Below are 19,669 nucleotides of genomic sequence, written 5' to 3'. Positions count from 1 at the left end.
AGAAAACGCAACCCGAGTTTGTATTGCCATTACCATCAGGACCATGGGCACACGACAGACAACTGCAGGAATTTATGGGACCACTTGGAGCAGTTGGTCCGGGAAGGGAAATTAAAGCAACTCTTGCATCACTCCAGCGGAAGGGCGAGCCAAGCAAGTTCCGAGGTGCGTGGGGATGCTTCATCAAGGCTCCCCCTAGGTACGATTAACGTCATCTTTGCGGCCCCTGGAAGGACTGGATCTTGCCCCTCGAGAGTGTTGTCGGTGTCCCGATTCCTGGCCGAGGATCGTTCTCAAGCATTGAAGAGAGCCAAGAGGCGTGTCCCCTTGATTTTGGGTTTTTCAGACGAAGATCTGGTTGGGACCATACAACCCCATGAGGATGCCTTGGTGGTAACATTGAGGATTAGTGGGTACGATGTCCGAAGAGTGATGGTTAATCAGGGAAGCGCAGCGGATGTGATGTATCCAGATTTGTACAAGGGACTAGGTTTGAAACCATGGGACTTGACAACCTATAATTCCCCTCTAGTCAGTTTTGAGGGAAGGTTGGTCATTCCTATGGGGCTAATCAGGCTGCCCGTGTAGTCAGGCACGGAGGTGGTGGAGGTGGATTTTATTGTCGTAGATGTTTTTTCTTCGTATACGGCTATTTTGGGCAGACCTTGACTTCACACACTTAAAGCGGTTTCATCCACCCTACATCAAAAGGTGAAGTACCCATCCGGAAACCAAGTGCTGGAGATAGTAGGGAGCCAAGCGGCTACTCGGCAATGCCAAGTAACGACTATTCAGCATCGGCCAGAGGCGTAAACCTCGGCTACCGCCGATAATGAGTCATAGCAATTAAAGTCCCCAGTATCAGGTTTAGACGTACCAACCAATGGGGTAGAGTGTGAAGATCTGGAAAAGGTAATTGTTATTGATGATCCAAAAAAATTCTTCCGGGTTGGGGCCAAGTTGCCTTTGCAAGAGAAAGCGAATTTGTTGGAGTTCCTCCGAGCCAATGTGGACGTTTTTGCATGGGACCCATACGAAGCCCCAGGAGTAGACCCAAGTTTCATTTGTCACCGACTCAATGTGAACCCTGCCGTTGTCCCCAGGAGGCAACCTCCTCGGCGACCATCGAAAGAGCATGCCGAGGCAGTCAGAAGTGAAGTTGCCAAGCTAAAACAGGCTGGGGCTATCAAAGAAGTCTTTTACCCCTAATGGCTGGCCAATACGGTGGTAGTGAAGAAGAAAATGGGGAAATGGCGAGTGTGCGTGGATTTCACGGATCTTAATAAGGCATGCCCCAAGGACCCCTTTCCTATGCCGAAGATTGACCAGTTGGTGGATGCGACCGTGGGCCACCCTAGGATGAGTTTCTTGGATGCCTTTCAAGGGTATCACCAAATACCGCTGGCCGCTGACGATCAAGAAAAGACCGCTTTCGTGACCCCGGTTGGGAACTACCATTACAAGGTGATGCCTTTCGGTTTGAAAAATGTTGGATCTACCTACCAACGCATGATGACGAAAATGTTTGAGCCACATCTGGGCAGAAGTATTGAAATTTATATTGATGACATGGTTGTGAAAAGTAAAGTAGTGACTGAACATGTGGGGGACCTCACTAGCATCTTCAGGATACTAAGAGAACATAAGTTGCGCCTGAATGCTTCGAAGTGCTCCTTTGGTGTAGGTTCTGGGAAATTCTTGGGGTACATGGTGACCCATAGAGGAATTGAGGTGAATCCAGACCAGATTAGGGCCATTAACGATTTGCAAGCGCCTCGGAATCCAAAAGAGGTGCAGAAGCTGACTGGGATGATTGCTGCGTTGAACCGGTTCATCTCCAAGTCGGCTGAGAGGTGTCATCCTTTTTTCCGTCTGTTACATAAGTGGCAAGGATTCGAATGGACCGAGGAGTGCGCTGAGGCGTTCCAGCTGTTGAAAGACTATTTGTCCAAACCGCCGATCATGTCTAGCCCTGAAGTGGATGAGGTGTTGTATGCCTATTTGGCGGTAGCTCCTCACGTAGTTAGTTTCGTCTTGATGCGAGAAGACAATGGCGTCTAGAGGCCAGTTTATTATGTAAGTAAATCCCTCCATGAAGCCGAGGTGAGATATCTGTCATTAGAGAAAGCCATACTGGCGGTGGTCCATGCAACACGTAAACTTCCGCACTATTTTCAAGCTTACACTGTGGTTATTTTGACCCAATTGCCTCTTAAATCCATACTTAGAAGTGCTGACTACACCGGCAGAATTGCCAAGTGGGGTACGATTTTGGGTGCTTTTGACATCAAATACATGCCCCGCACCTCTGTAAAGGGTCAAGTTCTCGCCGATCTGGTAGCTGAATTCGCTGAGTGCCCTGAGGAAATTATTAGGAATCAAGATCACATGGGTGAAAAATCGATTGGCGTGATATCCGCACAAGGAGGGTCTGTATAGAAAGTATACGTGGATGGGGCCGCAAACCAACGGGGAGCTGGATTGGGATTGGTTTTGATATCTCCCGAAGAGGTCATCATCGAGAAGTCGCTAAGACTAGGGTTCTCGGCTACTAACAATGAATCAGAGTACGAAACTTTGATAATGGGAATGAGCATGGTCCATAAAATGGGTGGAAAGGCGGTGAAACTGTTCTCGGACTCGAGGCTGGTCGTTGGCCAGGTGACCGAAGAGTTGGAGGCTAGAGACCCAAGGATGCAAGGGTATCTGGACCGGGTTAGGCATATGCAAACTGAGTTCGAATCTTTCGACGTATTACATATTCCACGAGGTGAAAATACCCACGCTGACTCCTTGGCGACCCTTGCCACCTCCTCAGTACGAAATTTCCCTCGGGTGATTATCGTCGAAGACTTGCGTACTCCCACTTCACCAGAGAAGGAGGTTTGCCAATCCGTCAAGTTAGTTTGTCGCCAAGCTGGATGGACCCTATATTAAAATTTCTCGAAAGTGTCATATTGCCCGAGGATAAGGTGGAAGCTGAGAAAATACGAAAGAGAGCACCTCGGTACTAGTTATCCGAGGATAAAAAGTTGTACAGACGGTCCTTCTTTGGGCCATACTTGCTCTGCGTGCCTCCTAAGACAGCAGAATCAATCCTGGAAGAGTTGCATGAGGGCATTTGTGGAAGCCATACAGAAGGAAGGTCTCTATCATGCCGAGCACTAACGCAAGGTTATTGGTGGCTGAATATGCAGAGAGAAGCGCAGGAGTACGTTAAGAAATGCGATCAGTGTCAAAGATATGCTCCGAATATCCACCAACCGGGAGGAGTTCTTAACCCTCTCTCAAGCCCTTGGCCTTTTGCGCAATGGGGGCTGGACATTGTCGGCCCTTTTCCTAAAGCCATAGGAAACAAGAAGTACCTACTGGTCGGCACAGACTACTTTACTAAATGGGTTGAAGCTAAGCCCTTGGCGAACATCAGGGATGTAGATGTGAAGAAGTTTGTCTGGAAGAACATTGTTACACGATTTGGAATCCCACGAGCTCTTATTTCGGACAACAGGCTCCAATTCGATAGCAATGCCTTTAGGGAATATTGTTCAGAACTAGGAATAAGAAACAGATATTCCACTCCAGCTTATCCGCAAGGCAATGGGCAGGCTGAAGCTGTTAACAAAGTCATCATCAATGGGCTTAAGAAGAGACTGGACGACGCGAAAGGAAAATGGGTGGAAGAACTGCCACATGTGCTTTGGACGTATCGGACAACACCCCGACGTTCGACGGGGGAAACTCCCTTCTCCATAACCTATGGGGCCGAGGCCATCATTCCCTTAGAAACTGGATTCCCAACGTTAAAGACCAGTGCATTCTCTTCGAGTAATAATGATGCGATGTTGGGAAAAAGTTTAGACCTGATTGATGAACGAAGGGAGAGTGCGATGGTTCGACTAGCTTACTACCAACACAAACTCAAGCAGGACTACGATAGCAATGTGAGGATGAGGCCGTTAGCCATAGGAGATCTGGTGCTGAGAAAAGTCCTAGGGGCCACTAAGAATCCAAATTGGGGAAAACTGGGACCCAATTGGGAGAGACCATATCGGATTACTTCTGTAGCAGGAATAGGGGCTTACTATCTAGAGGACCTAGATAAAAAACCTGTACTCCATCCTTGGAATGTAAATAATCTCAAAAGGTATTATTATTAGTAAAGAAGTTTCAATTCAAATATTCTCTTTTAACTTATGTCAATTATGCATCCTGTAAATTTTACATCCTATCATTCATACTGAATTGTTAAACAGAAACTAAGTTATGCCAGGTCCTCGGATCGCAAACCTAGTGGAAATTAACATCCTATCATACTGAATTGTTAAACAGAAACTAAGTTATGCCAGGTCCTCGGATCGCAAACTTAGTGGAAATTAACATCCTATCATTCATACTGAATTGTTAAATAGAAACTAAGTTATGCTAGGTCCTCGGATCGCAAACTTAGTGGAAATTAACATCCTATCATTCATACTGTATTGTTAAACAGAAACTATGTTATGCCAGGTCCTTGGATCGTAAACTTAGTGGAAATTAATATCCTGTGATTTATATTAAAACGTGGAACAAAGGCTAAGTTATGCCAGATCCTCGGACCGCAAACTTGGTAGAAATTGACCTTCTAAGTTGTGTATTGAATTATTAAATGATAATAGAGTTGTGATGAGTTTTCTAAATCATAAACTTGACGAAAATAAATGCCCTATGAACATTCATTAAGGAATCAGAAAGAGAGATCTTCGGACGCAAGATTGGCGTACAATGAAAAAGGTGGTTGAGACGAACCCATACAAAATTACGACGACAAAGTAAATGAGTGTAAAGATAACATGGAGCCGTCAGAACGATAAGAAAGTGAGCGAAAAAGTCCTCTATTAAGTGTCTATTTAGAGTTACAAAACAGTTTCTACTTTTTTACTTTCAGTTGGATCTGCGGGGTCTGGCTGGTGGGTAGGTTTGCCTCCGAGGTTGCGATTCAATCTTTGGCTTTGGTAATGCCCCCAGTTGGTAGAACTGTGAAGTCCAATTCCTGTTGAAAACCCTATGAGGCCGTCTCTGCCTCCGAAGCAGTGGTGGATTTGTTTGGGGAAGCTCCTAGAGGGGCTAGTCCCGCTTCAATCGATCCCGGTTGGCCGCGAGGAGGGGAATTGCGAGGCAAAACCTCCTCGTTAAGGTTAATAACTTGAGAAGGAGTATCAGCCTGATAGGGTTGAGGAGCTAAGGGGCGTATATCTTCCGGGTAATATACGTTCTCTGGCCTACATAGCTCAGATGAGGCTTCAACCCCAGCACGGTTAAGAGCCTCGCTCCAGGTTCTCGCGTAGTAGATGCGGCACACCTCCGGAACCTCGGCTCTTAAAGCTTTCTCAATTTCAGCTATCCCAATTTCGTAGCCCCTCTGCTCGGCTTCATTCATTGCCTGTTCGGAGTTGATTCTCGCTTTCTCGGCTTGTTCTTTGAGCTTTTTAGTTTGCTCCCTTAGCTTCTGAGTTTCCTCTAGATGCTTCTTAAGAACAAGAACTTGCTCCTGAGTCTTTTTTAGCTCGGCATTCGCCTCGCACAGAAGCTTTGCTTGTTCCTCGGCCTGCTTCTGGTAGCCTTCTGATGTCGATTCAGCACTCTTGCGAGCTTCTTCTTCGACCTGTAGTTTTTTCCTTGTGTCGACTAAATCCTGTTCAGATTTGGACAAGGTCTGTACAGCCATTACCCTTCTTTTCCTTTCACCATCTAGCTGATTGGAGCAAGCATTGAGCATCTCATCTAGCTTGAAAGTATTTTGGATGATCTGTAAAAAATGGGGGGGGAGTTAGCATTATAGTCAATGAAAGGTGCGCATTAGTGAGTAACAGTCATAAAATGAAACAGTGTAAAAGACAGCTTCTCACCATGCCCAAGTATCGTTTGTTGTCAAGGATGATTTGATTCTTCCTCATATTCTTTATCTCAGCCATATCTTTTGGAAGCAGTAAGGCCTCCTCTATGGCCGAGGCAACATGACACCCAATGCCGCCGTTAAAGTCTCTTATAGAGGCATCGTCTCGCAGGGGCTTCCCACCGAGTATAGGAGCTGGTAGCCACGCTTGTGACTCAGGATGTGGGGAATCAGATTTCTCTTGGCCCGTGTAGCGGGGTGCTTAGTTTTTTGCTGCTTTGCAGCTCGTTGGACATCCTCCTCTCGAGTGGGACGAGACTTGCTCGCATCTGCCACCTCCTTGCCCCTCTGTTCCCTGCGTTTTTTCTGTTCGGCAGCACTGGGTGGCGATGGTTGTGGAGATGATCGAGGAGGGTGGCGAGGAGCTGGAGGAGGAGACCTGGCTGGAAGAGATGGAGCCTGGGATGGTATTGTTTTGGCGGGTGCAGACTTCCCCGGTTGACCTTCCATCAGCTCTATCAAGCTTTTCTAGGGTTTCCTTTGTATCCCCATCTCGTCAGGATTTTCCTCGGGGCTTGTGGGCTGATCAAAAATCCCGAAATCGTCCAAGGATTCAGATACTGTTACAACGGTTTCCTCGTATTTTCCCTTTTTCCTTCCCCTATTGGTTCCCTTTTTCTTGAGGGAAGGTAAGGGTGAAGAAGGTCCCGCCGAGACACTGGCCACGAAAAGAGGCTCTGTGCGAGGTGTGTATTTGGGAAGTGGAATACCCTCTGGAACGATAAACCCTTCGTAGGCAACACTGATACGGCGAAGCCGAGGATCTCGTGCTCTAATCACGCACTTCGGCGCTTGAAAGCCAAAAGAAAGAGGGGTATAGCCAAGAATTAAATGTGCTGCCCGGAGCTGACCATCAGCCTCGTTCACGTATATTTCAGCTTTCAATAACCTGTCTAGGCTCACTTTATTGACTAATCTGAGATTGGGCTTCGTGTAGCGTCTATCTGCAAAACCGTTGATTCTAAAGTTAAAGTTGTAAGACACGAAAATAATAAAGGTAAGTAAAATGTGTTCGCGAGCTAAATAGTATAGGTCTATAACTTTGCACCCACCTGGTGTTCCTTCTACTGTCGGGTAAGATAGATCATCATGCCATTCCCCAGAAAAAATAAGGAAATCCTCTTTTAGGTTCTTATTTGAAGTGGGAAGACACTGAATTAGCCTTACTTCAGGATATCTCGACTTGAGATAATAGCCCTGGTCAGTTAGGCGGTGAAGGTTGTACACCCAATTCACGTCATGATGGGTTAGCTTTAGATCCATTCTCTAATTCAGAGCGTCTACGCTTCCCAGGACCCTAAACATATTGGAAGCACATTGGGTGGGGGATAGCCTAAAGAAGTTGAGGTAACCCCTAGTGATACTACCCATGGGGATAGTCATCCCGCCCTCAATAAAGGCGATCATGGGGATAACTACTTCCCCAGTTTGCCTAGCATCAACCCACTCCCCTTGGGCCGCATACCTCATCCCTACCGTTGGGGGGATCTTGTACTTAGAGCGGAAGTTTCTAATACCCTCCTCGAATTCAACGAGACATCGAAAGGGATTCTTCTGTTTCCCCATTTTTCTAAAAAACTTAGTAGAAAAGACTTTTTGGCTTTAAACAAAAGTGGTAAAAACTTCAAGAGGACTTACAGGTTCAAAGGAAGGACCTCGGACAACGTACGATTATTTGTAGTCGCCAGGAGAATAGCGAAAACCGGAAGAAGGCAGATTCAGTGTATAAGCTCTGAAACCACGTAATCATCAAAGGTAAGGTGCAGGTTTAATTAGGGAGCGCCTTTATAGTCATGTGAGGATTGTGAGCGGTGAAATTCCCACTCACAAAACAAGGGAAGCCCCCTGTCGTCTGATTTAGATCTCACCGTCGAATGTGGGAGACAAGGGAGTTGTCAGAATTTAATGCTACCAAAATCGGGGTGCTGAAGCGTCAGGGGCATGCCCCAAAATGCACACAGGTGCAGTCTTATGACGTCAAAATCCACCTTCTCTCCCGAGGAGTCGAAAAGTAGGCTTTTGAGGGGCTATTGTGGGGACCGTTCGATCAATAGGCCCATAGGATTTAGAATTGATTCAGGATTGTTGGGCCCGTGGTCCATCCGAGGATGTGTATCCGTCTGAGGACACCATAATCCTCGGCAGTATGTGTCCGAGGACGATCGGGACGTGGTCTTATTGCGACCAGATCTCAGAATTAGGTCACCGTAAAGGATAGAGTAACCGACTAAGGATGAAAGAGATAAGACAAACAAATATCTGTAACTACAGCTGCCTCCGCATTAATGACCTCTCAACCAACTCTCTGGCCGCATTAATGTGGAGGTGATACCTGAACAGTAAGGAAGCCGCCTTACAGCTGCCCATAGGAAGTTCCAGGAGGTGCCAGATGGGACAGAAAGAAATCCTCCGGACCCAACCTACACGTGTGTGGTAAGGATGGAGCGCAAAGGGGAGTATATAAACTAAAAGAAAAGTATGAAGAAAGGAGATCGGAACAGAAAAAGAAAGGAGAAAAAGACATAAACAGAAAAAGAAGAAAGTAAGAGTAGAGAAAAAGAATTGCGCTGGTCACTAAAGAAAACGTTCGTTGTACCAACTTTAGACCTTTAATGTGCTTGAGAGTGAATCTTTTTAGGAGAGACCACAATTAACCTAGTTCTTTACACCCACGCTCTACAAATCATATTGTCTGGGTCTTTTTACGTGCGAACCCAATACTGTTTAGGTTCGTTACAAAATCGTGTCCTTACAAATATCAATAGTAGAATACCTACCTTGAGATTCACAATCGTTGGATTTTTTCTCTTTGTCCATGAAAGAGGATAATTTAGAAGCAGTTTTCCTGGATTGTGATTCTCACAATATTCTTCAATAACAAAATTTTTATTAATTATATCATTATGATTTGTCACTTTGTGAATCAGTGAGCATTTTGATTTGTCACTTTGGTATTCTTAAAAATCCTATCATTTGGAAAAGAAAATTCTATTGACAGTTAGTTAAACACAACATTTAGTAAATGAGAAATTGTGGATGTAAAATTAATAATTCTATTAGTTTATAGGCCCTCATTTTGATTTCTTAAAATAAAAATACAAACGTTCGAATATTAAATATACAATAAATTTGTGAAGAAACTCCTTCGCCAAATTAAAGTCAAAAGAAAAAAAATAAAAAATAAAACATAAAACATAAAACATATATAACTCCTATGCTGTAAATTAAACTTCGAGTGTCCCTCAAAAAAAAAAAAAAAATCAAGAAATTATTAATTATTGTTGATTGGATTAATTATGTTAGGTGAACTTTAATTATTATTACTCAGAATACTTTAATTTACTATTTATTACTCTATCCGTACTACTTTTTTTGTCCTGTTTGAAAAGTCAAACTTTTTAAGGGAACATCATTTATTGTCTTGTCTACTTTTTAAAAATGTATAAGTTTCCAAAACTACCCTAAAAAAATTTATTAAAAAATTGAATTAGTAAATTAATAGAGGTATAATAGAAACATTAATTAATAACTTTTATTTTTAGAAATAGGAAAATATTTTGGGATATCTTAAAATAGAATAGAGGACAAAAAAAGTGGTACGGAGGGAGTACCTTTTTTCTTTACTCTTTTCTATTATTTTATTGAACATTTCAACTCAATTTTGAAAACTTATTGGTCGCAGTAATTCATTAAAAATTCAACATAACAATACTATCATTAAAAAATTAAAAAAAAAAAAAGAAAAGACATTGTCTTCACTCTATTATATCCCACGCCCCTCTTCCACCACCTTGTCCTTTTTTTGTTTCTCTTATTTTATTTATTTTTTGAGATAAAAGGTAGAAATTTGTATTGAATTATAAGAATAGTAGACTCTGGTAGGCCTGAAGATAAAACTTCCAGACCAGAAATACAAATTAGTAAAAGACTTCAACTAGGCCAAAGGACTTTAATTCACTACAAAAAACGGGGTCTATAGCCGCATTTAAAAAATGCGGTTATAGGGCAGAGCCGCGTTTACAAACACGGCTTAAACAGCGCAGCAATAGGCATGACTTATAGCCACGTTTTTTAACTACAGCTATAGGATCCGGTCCTATAGCTACATTTTTAGAGACGCGGCTATAGACCCCAACCTATAGTCGCGTTTTTTGAAAACGCAGCTATATCCCAGCTTTGAGCTCAGTTTATAACCGCGGCTAAGGCTTCGGACCTATAGCCGCGGTTTTAAAACACGGCTATAGGTTGTCCCATATAGCTGAAAAAAGGATATATAGCCGCGTTTTAAAAACGCGGCTCTAGGTTTTTTTTTTTTTTTTTTTTTTTTTAATTTTTTCCCTGCTATCACAACTTCCTATTACATCCCAACATAACAAGTTCCATAAACAATCAAGAAGGAGATATGCAAGTTCCTAACAACAAATCAAGAAGGATATATCCCAACACAAATTTGCCAAAAGATATATACAAGTTTTGTACAAACACAGCTTTGGGCAATCTTGAAAAAAAAAAAAATCCGCGAACGGGTCTGTAGCCGCGTTTTTAAAAATGCGGCTTCAGCCTTACCCCCAAAAACGCAGCTTCAACAGCTTAAAATGTGGCTTCAGGGCTAGTCTATAGCCACGTTTAGTAAACGCAGCTATAGCTCCATGGTGGGCGAATGGGTCTGTAGCTACGTTTTTAAAAACGCGGCTTCAGCCTTACCCCAAAAACGCAGCTTCAACAGGATTGTCTTTGTGCTGCAACGAACCGCTGATATGTATTACGTGCAATATTCCAAATGGCCCATGCAATGACTTCCCATTATTCAAGCTCCAGTAAGTCCAATTTCTCCATCATAAACCGAAACAAAAGGAGGTGCTCTTGTGGTGCATGCGATCATTTTTGTATTCTTTCCCGGACCTGTTTCTTGCAAAAGGGCATTCCCACAATATATATATGGCAAACTGTCTCTAGTTGTTGATGGCGCTGGCATAGATTACTTATCAATTCCACCCTCACCTTTTTGCCTTGTAAATTCACTCTCATGGGCAAAATTGTCTTTTACATTTAATTGTTTTTTAGTGTTTACATTTTACTACATACTTAAATTTTTTTTTTTTTTTGAGTTTTAATATCAATAATGTATTCTTAGCGATCTTAGCTAATTTGCTGTTTACTGAAATCTATTAGTCTTGTTGCTCAAAAAATAATAATAATTTTTGTTGTTGGGCTTGTTATTTTCCTTTTTTCAAATTTTAGATCAAATTGGTTAGCTGTTGGATTTTTTTTTTTTTTTTTCTTTTGTTTAAAAAGGCCAAGATAGAGGTTGGTGTTGAATTGGTTTGTTATTTCAAGGTGGTCAAAACAAAAATTTTTAAAAATATTATATGTAAATTTTTTATTTTTTATTTTCCAAGCCAGAGGGTTTAGTGAACTCCTAGATACAATGTGGTGCTGGCACTACTTGGGACATAACGTATTTGGCTAAAATGCAAATTACACAATTTACGTTTGAATAAAATTTATTTCAGTCATTTTACTATATTTTCGTTTAATTAAGTCCTCTAAATTTCAAATTTATTTTTATTCAAGCATTCAGTCCAATTTCCTTAAAAATTTACCTTTTAAAAAAAATATTTTCCTCACATGAAAAAATTATATAAAATTAATAAAAATATTTTATTGATTTTTTATGTGACAATTTTTTTATTAGTTAATTGCATACTGCAATTTTTTAAACATAATTTCTTAAAAGGCATGAACTGATTAAATTTAAAACGTAGAGGACTTAATTGAACAAAAGTAAAGTCAAAGAACTGAAATGAATTTCATTCAAACTTAAATGGTGTAATTTGCATTTTGACCTAATTTTTTTCTTTACATATAAATGCAATAGTTTGAACCCTATTATGATCAGGACTAATTAAATTTAGTAGCTAATTAAATTAAATTTTTTATTCAAGAAGAAAAAAAAAATCCACATTCTTTTAATGGAATGTAATTTTATAAACACAGAAAGATGCAAAGCAAGTAATATTTTTTTGGTCTTTCTCATTTTGCACAGTTTATTTAAATTCTTATATTTGACTCATAACAAAAAATAAAGAAGAATTCTTTCATTTCAATAACCCAAAACACCATTAAAAAATAACATTGTTAGATTTCATTTTTATTTGTCCTTTCACATTTTTCGACAGCCGAATAGAGATTTAATTTGACCATAATCCTCTTATACAAGAAGTAACATGAATTGTTCTGAACCTTCTCAAAGGTAGATAGGAAACGGCCTTATCGCAGTCAAGTAACAACCATCAATCAAACTAGCCTCAAATTTAAAATTACCAATCTTATAAAATAGTATATGCGCCAACCAAACAGTTCCTGCAATATTTTAATATCTCTGACTAAAATCTGACATTATATTATTCTCATAAACTTCCTCAGAAAAAAACTCTTCCATTTGAAAATTACATTCTCCAAAGTCCAACCATAGCTTGTGGATATATAAGAATTTTTGATACTTCGTTTCCATAAGTTCATATCTTCTTATACAAGATGAAAAAATATGCTATTATTGCACTCAAAACATGTGGTTCTGTGATTGGTTCAGTCATAGTATCGTGTTGTCTATGCAAGATGACAGGCCGCAAAAGGAAACAAACAACACGTCCCGCATCCAAGGTGAATGTAACCACTACTTCAGTTCCCCAACAAGTTCATCATGATGTCGAAAAAGGTCAAAGTATTACCAAGAGCAGTGGAAGTGGAACCAAAGATGGTGGGATGGTCTTCTTGGCAGGAGCTGGAGCTGCTATAGTTACTGCAGCTGTTGTAGCTAGCGTAAATGATGGTGGTGGTGGCAGCGGCCGTGGTAGCAACAGCAGTTCTGATGGTGGAGGTCGTGGAGGAGCAGGTTGTGGTGGAGTTTGTGGCGGAGGAGGTTGTGGTGGAGATTGATTAAAGCCTCTGGGATATTTATGTATATGTTATCTATATACATAAACTGTTGTTTTTCTCCCAATTCCTTTTTCTTGTGTTATCTTATCTGTCTTCTGGTGTGTGTTGACATTGTGAATGAATAAATTCTACTCTATACTCGTTTGTTTGTCTTGTTTGAAAAGTCAAACTTTTTAAGAGAACATCATTTATTATCTTGTATGCCTTATAAAAATATATAAGTTTACAAAACTACCTTAATTAAATTTATCAATTTTTTTTTTTAAAGCTATTCTTAATGAGGCAACTAAAAAGGTGCTCCAATTAGATTGATTTTTTTTAAATATTTGTTAGTTTTCTTTACAAATAGTTTTGAAAATAAAGTAAGGGTATAATAGGAGCATTAGTAAATTAATGATTTTTATTTTTAGAAACCGTACAATATTTTGGAACATCCTAAAATAAAATAGAAGATAAACAAACTGGGGCGAAGAGAATATCTAAATGTTAGATAGGATTATATTCTTTTTCCTTGGCATCTCTCTGGCGTAAATGAGTCCAATAGTTCTGAACAATAATTTTAAAGTTTTAAGTCCAAGTTGTCCAACCCCATCCATTGTAATTTATTAAGGTTCATATTTAGTCGAACAGTTTGGATTCTTTAACACTAAGACCATTTGCTACCGCGTGGCAACTTCGTGCCTGCCTTATGGCAACGTCACTTAAAATCACATGTCAGGCCCATTTCTCACGCATTCTATACCCAAAAGTTACACACATGCGAAATTTAAGTAACAGCTCAGCGCTGATGACATCTTTTATAGTATCTCAAGATTACATAGTTCGCACCCTCAAAAAAAAAAAAAAAAAAAAAAAAATTACATAGTTCGAACGTCACCTCTCCCTCACTATGTGTCTATCGAGAAAAATAAAAGTTGCACACATACACGCACACTTATGTGCGTACACACATATAAAGAACTTAAAGGCATATTTGGTAAGGTAGTTTAAATAATAGTTTTTAGTATTTAAACATTGAAAATTGTAGGAAAAAAAAAGAAAGCGTTTGGTTAGAGATTTCATTTAGGAGTGTTTAAGTCACGTTTCCCATTTTAGGGTGTTTAAACACTAAATTTAGAGGGTTCATTCTACTAGTTTTCAGTTTTCAAATAATATTACTCAATGACACTTTTGTAAATATTTAGAAAAGTGTGGGACCCACTTGATAAGACTTAACATAACTACAACTCTCTCTCTCTCTCTCTCTCTCTCTCTCATGCACACCAAGGTTTTGAAACCCGGACCGGACCATACGGTCCGACCGGAAAAACTTCGAAACGCTCATTTTTGCAGTTCTTTTAGACTCAAGAACTGCTCTATGGGAAAAAAACAAGGACCTGTGCGAACCGTGTTCGAACCTCACGGTTCTAAGAACTGTAACCAGATTGCTTCTTACAGTTCCCTAATTCCCTTTGTATCTGAACCTTAAAAAAAAAAAATTAAAAAAAAAGGCAACGAAATGGACATTTTATGCCGTGCACGGGTTTTTCGGTCAGACCTGGGCTTTTTGTTTGAAAATATTCACTGAAAACTTGCCAGAAGTTTTGAATCTTTCATTGTCGTGAGGGTCATCTTGTTTGCTAGAAGCCCAAAGTAGCAGATCTTGTTACACAACTCCTTCCTCTTTGTTTCTTCATTGCTTCTTCTTTTGTTCTTCATGGTCTCTTGCCTTCAGTTTAAAGTAGATGACTTCTTTAAACTTTATTTTTGTTTTTTAGTTTGATGAGCCTAGCACGTGTGACATGACAAAGCCTTGGAAAATTTCCATCTCATTCTGACTCATTGCCCCTCCCAACATGACATGATGGAGAAGTGAATGAGCCTAGCACGTGTGACATGATGGAAAAGTGGATGATGACAAAAATGAGTTTGAAAGTTTCTGACTCATTGCCCCTCCCCAACGTAAATATTAATATATGATTGTTTTTTAAATTTTGAGGTTTTTGGTTTTTGTTTATAATTATTATTATTATTTATTTACTATTAAGTTGGTTTTGAAACATTATAATAAAATTAGTGATATAAAAATGCATTTAAAAAAGTATTTATTTAGATTATTTTAGTCAATTTTTCAATTTTTACTAATTTTTCAATTTTTATTTATATTTAAAATAATTATTAAATTAATTATGACATCATCACGGTTTGATCCCGGTTCGATCTTAAAAACCTTAAACCTCTCCCTTTTACGGTTCAATGTACGATCCGTTTCTGAAAACCTTGATGCACACCTCATCTTTTTCTTTTTTTATTCTTTCTCTCTTTTCCTCCCTTCTCTCTCACGTGTACTCCTCTTATAAATATTAATAAAATAATTATACTTGTTAGAAAGTTACCACTTTTAAAAAGAAATTATATACACATACCAAACACAATATTATATTTTTTTCACATTTTAAAATAGGATGTTTGAAATATGATACTAAACAAATTTTTTTACATTATAAATACTTTTAACGCGTATTTTCACAATACTTTTTAAATTACAGTTTTCACTCTAATTGCACAAACATAAACTGCACAACACTAATAAACACGCACTCACTTGATAATTTTATTTGTAACTCTATTTATTTATTCTTAAAATTTTTTAGGTCATGTAAGCGTCATTTGAGAATTATGGATTTTTAGATGTATAGGTATTTTTAAGTTATGGGACTTTTACTTTAAGTATTGTCTTTTAATTAAGGTCACTAGTTTTCTTAATAATTTTTATATAACGATGTGAATTTTCACAAAATGACACTTACTAGATTTACAGATATTAAATATATAAAATTATGACTATTTAAGAATCAATAAATAGATTTACACATATTTATTTTAAAAATATTTTAAGAATAAATAAATAGATTTATATAAATAAAAGTTGAGACCTTTTAGAAGTATGAATATTTTTAAGTTATGCAATTTAAAGTTTAAGTAATGTCTTTTGGTTACGTTACTAGCTTTTTAAACAATTTTATACAACAATACAAATTTTTTCTAAAAGTCAAGTATAGTTGTAAGAGTGCAATGTTGATTGCTTAAAATTACAATATTATCTTAGTTTTGGTAGGCAATATCACATCAATTTCTTGTTTAATTACATGTAAATATGTGAGTCTAAAAGATTTCTAAAAAATATATAGTAGTTTTCTCTTGTAGGAGATTAAAATCATTCAGCTAATTATACAGAAATGCAGCCAAGAGAATCCAACTGTCAAGATTCATTGGAGCATGGTTTTTGAAGATATTAAATAAGGAAAAAACGTGTGAGAATAAAAAAGGGAATAAAGAAATTCGTTCAAGCCAAAATTGGAAAAATACTGATATGGAAACGTTTTGAACTGTTTCAATAATTTTGGCATAACTTCTTACACAGATGTTTGATTGATCTGATTCTTGGGCCACGAAAATAGGACTTGAAGATCTACAACTTTGTGGTTTACCACAAATTTTAGAAAAAATGTTTTCAAGGTCAAAAGTGGGAGAACTTATTATTTGTGATGATGCCGAAAATACCACCAGTGAGTCACACGATCCTTGCGCGTCGCAAATGGCACCTGCACAACGAAAAGGAAGGACCTAGCAGAGAGTACCGGTGTGGTACCGGCCAAACACCCTCCGAAGGTTAAGTCAGAACTATTCTCACTGCTTTAGAGTGCTAAAGAGGGTAAATTATGCGTACCTTGGTTTGTGACGGAGAATGGTTTTTATAGTAGTAGGGCTTGCCTCCTTTTCCTTGGAGCAGAAGTCTTTTCCTTATAGGAGTCTCCTTGGGCGTATTTTGCGGGATTCTTTCCATATAGGAGTCCTTAGGTTTCATGAAGCGTGGGGAGCAAGTTATTTTACTTATACACGCAAACGTGGTGATCAAGCATTCAATAGGCTGACGCCGTCAGTCTATGTTTTCCGTCAGATTCAGCACCGTCAGCTTCAGGATGTCTAGCTTTATGGTACTCTACGTGGAGTTCCTTCACGCCATATTGCCGTCTACTCTCTAGAAATGCTGACGGCAAAGTGGAGTTCCTTCGCACCAAATCGCCGTCAGCTTTTTAGATATGCTGACAGCAACACGTGTCCCGTCACCCTTGTCCTTCACTTATTTTATCCTCATCAATTTGCATTAGGAGGACTACTGATGTGGTTCTCCTTGACCAGTGAGATGACGCCATTTATGCAAATATATGTATAAGCTTCCTAATTAGCGCAAGGAATATAAAAAAAAAAAAAAAAATACCATATGATGTTACATTTACATAAATAACAGCATTTTATTAATTGGGAGGCCAGGGAGGACCACGTCAGCAGTCCTCCTCGTGGACCTAATAATTTCTCCAAAGGTGGGTTGAAAGCAAATAAAATTCTAAAAATCAAGGGATTTCTATCCTAAATTTGAGGGATTTTCTCATTTTCTTTGGGAGGAGGTTGAGGTTATAAGAGAGGAAAAACCCTAGAACATTTTTTCATCTTTTGTTTTATTTTTGGGAGAAGTTTAGCATTTTTTATGATTTTTAATGATTTTTTTTTTTTTTTTTTTTGCATAGCTATGTGCGGCTAAATTTTTAGCTAGGGTTAGAGGTGAAACCTAATATTTTTATCATTTATTATTGGGATTATCTATTTACTTTCTATGGATTGATGATTGAATTTTGAGATTGATTTACTCTTTGGAATCATTGCATGTTAACAAGTTTTTAAGATTTAATATGATTTTTACATATATCGAATGCTTGAACTCCTTGATTCGTTATGATATGAGAATATTTTGAATGCTTAATGTCTCCTGTAACATGTCAATTGAACCATTTGCTCAATCACTCAAAATTTACTTTACATATGGTTGAGTACTCTATTGTTTTATCTTCCAATTAGGTGAGTTGGCTCTCTACCCTAATTGAGTTAAAAATAATCCAAGTTCATGTAATTAAATATTTGGTGGATCCTTGAATCCCTAGTTTTTTCTCTCCATTAATTTCTCTTAGATTTATTTTGCTATTTTCAATTATAGTTTCAATATTATCTTGCTCAATCTTTGAGTGGAAAAACAAATAATTGTTTTTACTTACTACGTAATAATAGAAGTTTTTACATTGGTGTTAATAATTTCCTATGCACGGATCAACCTTGAACTCATCGAAATATTATTACTTGTGAAATATCTGCACTTGGGTTTGCATTATTTTAATCGCAACATGCAACATGTTTAAAAGGAACATGAGTTGGGATTCTTCAATAGTCATAATTATCATATCAAAAAATACATTTTCATAAAAGACAACATAGATGGAATGCTAGTCATATTGAAGTCTATGGAGTGCAAATCATCCTACCAATATTTTTTAAAAGACAGCATACGTGGTTACAATTGTATTTGTAAATTAGTATATTCAAGAACTTGTGTTGAAGTAGGTGAATAAGAGGATAGTTTTTTTTTTTTTTTTAATGGACAGTTTTTTGAGAGAGTGAGAGACAGCACAAACATATCTTAATTTTTTAATACTAGTGTAAATCATGTCATAAATATATTGCATACTAAATTATTTGATACATAATTTTTATAATGAAATTATCATTCCTTAAACCTAATGAGTTAGGGGGCAGCACTTGTTGTTTAAGGGGTTCAAATGAAACCTTGACTTAAAAAAAAAAATTATATAAAAATATTTTTTATTAGTTTATTTTACACTTAAAATATTTTTGCACACTTTGGCTGAAATTTTGCACACCCTAGTCACATATTAATACAACCAAAAACCAAAAACCAAAAACTAATTAGACACTTCATGTAGTTGTGCTTTTTTTTTTTTTTTTTTTTTGGGAAAAAATCCTTGGAGTTGCTGTTGTAATCTATATATATATAATATAAAACCGAAATTTTTTACCATTTGTTGACCTTTTAAAATTTTGACACATCAGTTTTGCAAGTCTCACAAATTTACAACTCGTTATAATTTATTTATTTTTTAATTAGGCTGCAATATTAGAGAAACTAATGTTAGGATTAGGATTGAAAAATAAATTTTTTAATTAGACTGCAATAGTAAAGAGACTCACGTTAGAATTAAAAAAAAAAAAAAGACTCACTTTAGGATTAAGAGAGAGAGAGAGAGAGTCACATAAAAAAATTAAAAAAAAAAAAGACTTACTTTAGGATTAAAAAAAAAAAAAAAACACACATAGAGAGACTCCCATTAGGATTCCTCTCTTTCCACCACAAAACCCTAAAACTACTACCTCAAAACCCTAAACTTAACTTGGTAAGGCAACATTCTTTCTTTTTTATTCTTATATGGCAATTTCTGCTTTCATATGTGCCTGAGATTTTCTTTCTATCTTATTCTTCTTCCGTTCGATCTTGAATTGATTTTCTTTTGAGTATTAAGGTTATTCTCCATATTTATATTGACATTGTTTTCATGGGTTTGGTTTTTGGGTTGAAATTTCTACTAATTATTGAATATTGTATATGGTAGATGTGGGTCCGAGAGGTCTGCAATTCGGCCCAAACTCTATCTGGGCCCAGGGCCCGTGCCGAGGAGGTATCTTGCCGAAGACGAATGATCAGTGGCCGAGGTAGCAAGGGGAACGGCTGAGAACTTACCCTGTCCTCGGCATTCCAGAGCTTCAATGGGAAGACCAACACCATGGTGTAGGCAATCCCCAAACAGCCCCCTTAAGGGGATGTGAACGGAATGGAGCCCATAGGGAAGCAGGGTGTGAAATTGGACCAAGGAAAATGCGTCCCCTCTTCAGTAAATGCACCTGCCAAAGCCC

The 19,669-nt window shown here is 38.2% G+C and overlaps 1 protein-coding gene across 1 annotated transcript; it reads right to left on the bottom strand.

Moving 5' to 3' along the window:
* Positions 1–5,041: 5,041 nt before the first annotated feature.
* Positions 5,042–6,382, bottom strand: LOC115985711 (MAP7 domain-containing protein 1-like). Its single transcript, XM_031108624.1, has 2 exons — positions 6,056–6,382; positions 5,042–5,584 (listed from the first exon to the last, which is right to left on the bottom strand). The coding sequence occupies exons 1-2, from the start codon at positions 6,380–6,382 to the stop codon at positions 5,042–5,044; spliced, it is 870 nt and encodes a 289-aa protein (XP_030964484.1).
* Positions 6,383–19,669: the final 13,287 nt, after the last annotated feature.

This window comes from Quercus lobata, chromosome 4 (genome assembly GCF_001633185.2).
Source record: "Quercus lobata isolate SW786 chromosome 4, ValleyOak3.0 Primary Assembly, whole genome shotgun sequence".
Classification (NCBI taxonomy): domain Eukaryota; kingdom Viridiplantae; phylum Streptophyta; class Magnoliopsida; order Fagales; family Fagaceae; genus Quercus; species Quercus lobata.
Note: the sequence above shows the minus strand (reverse complement) of the source record. Positions and strands in the feature narration are given on the sequence as shown.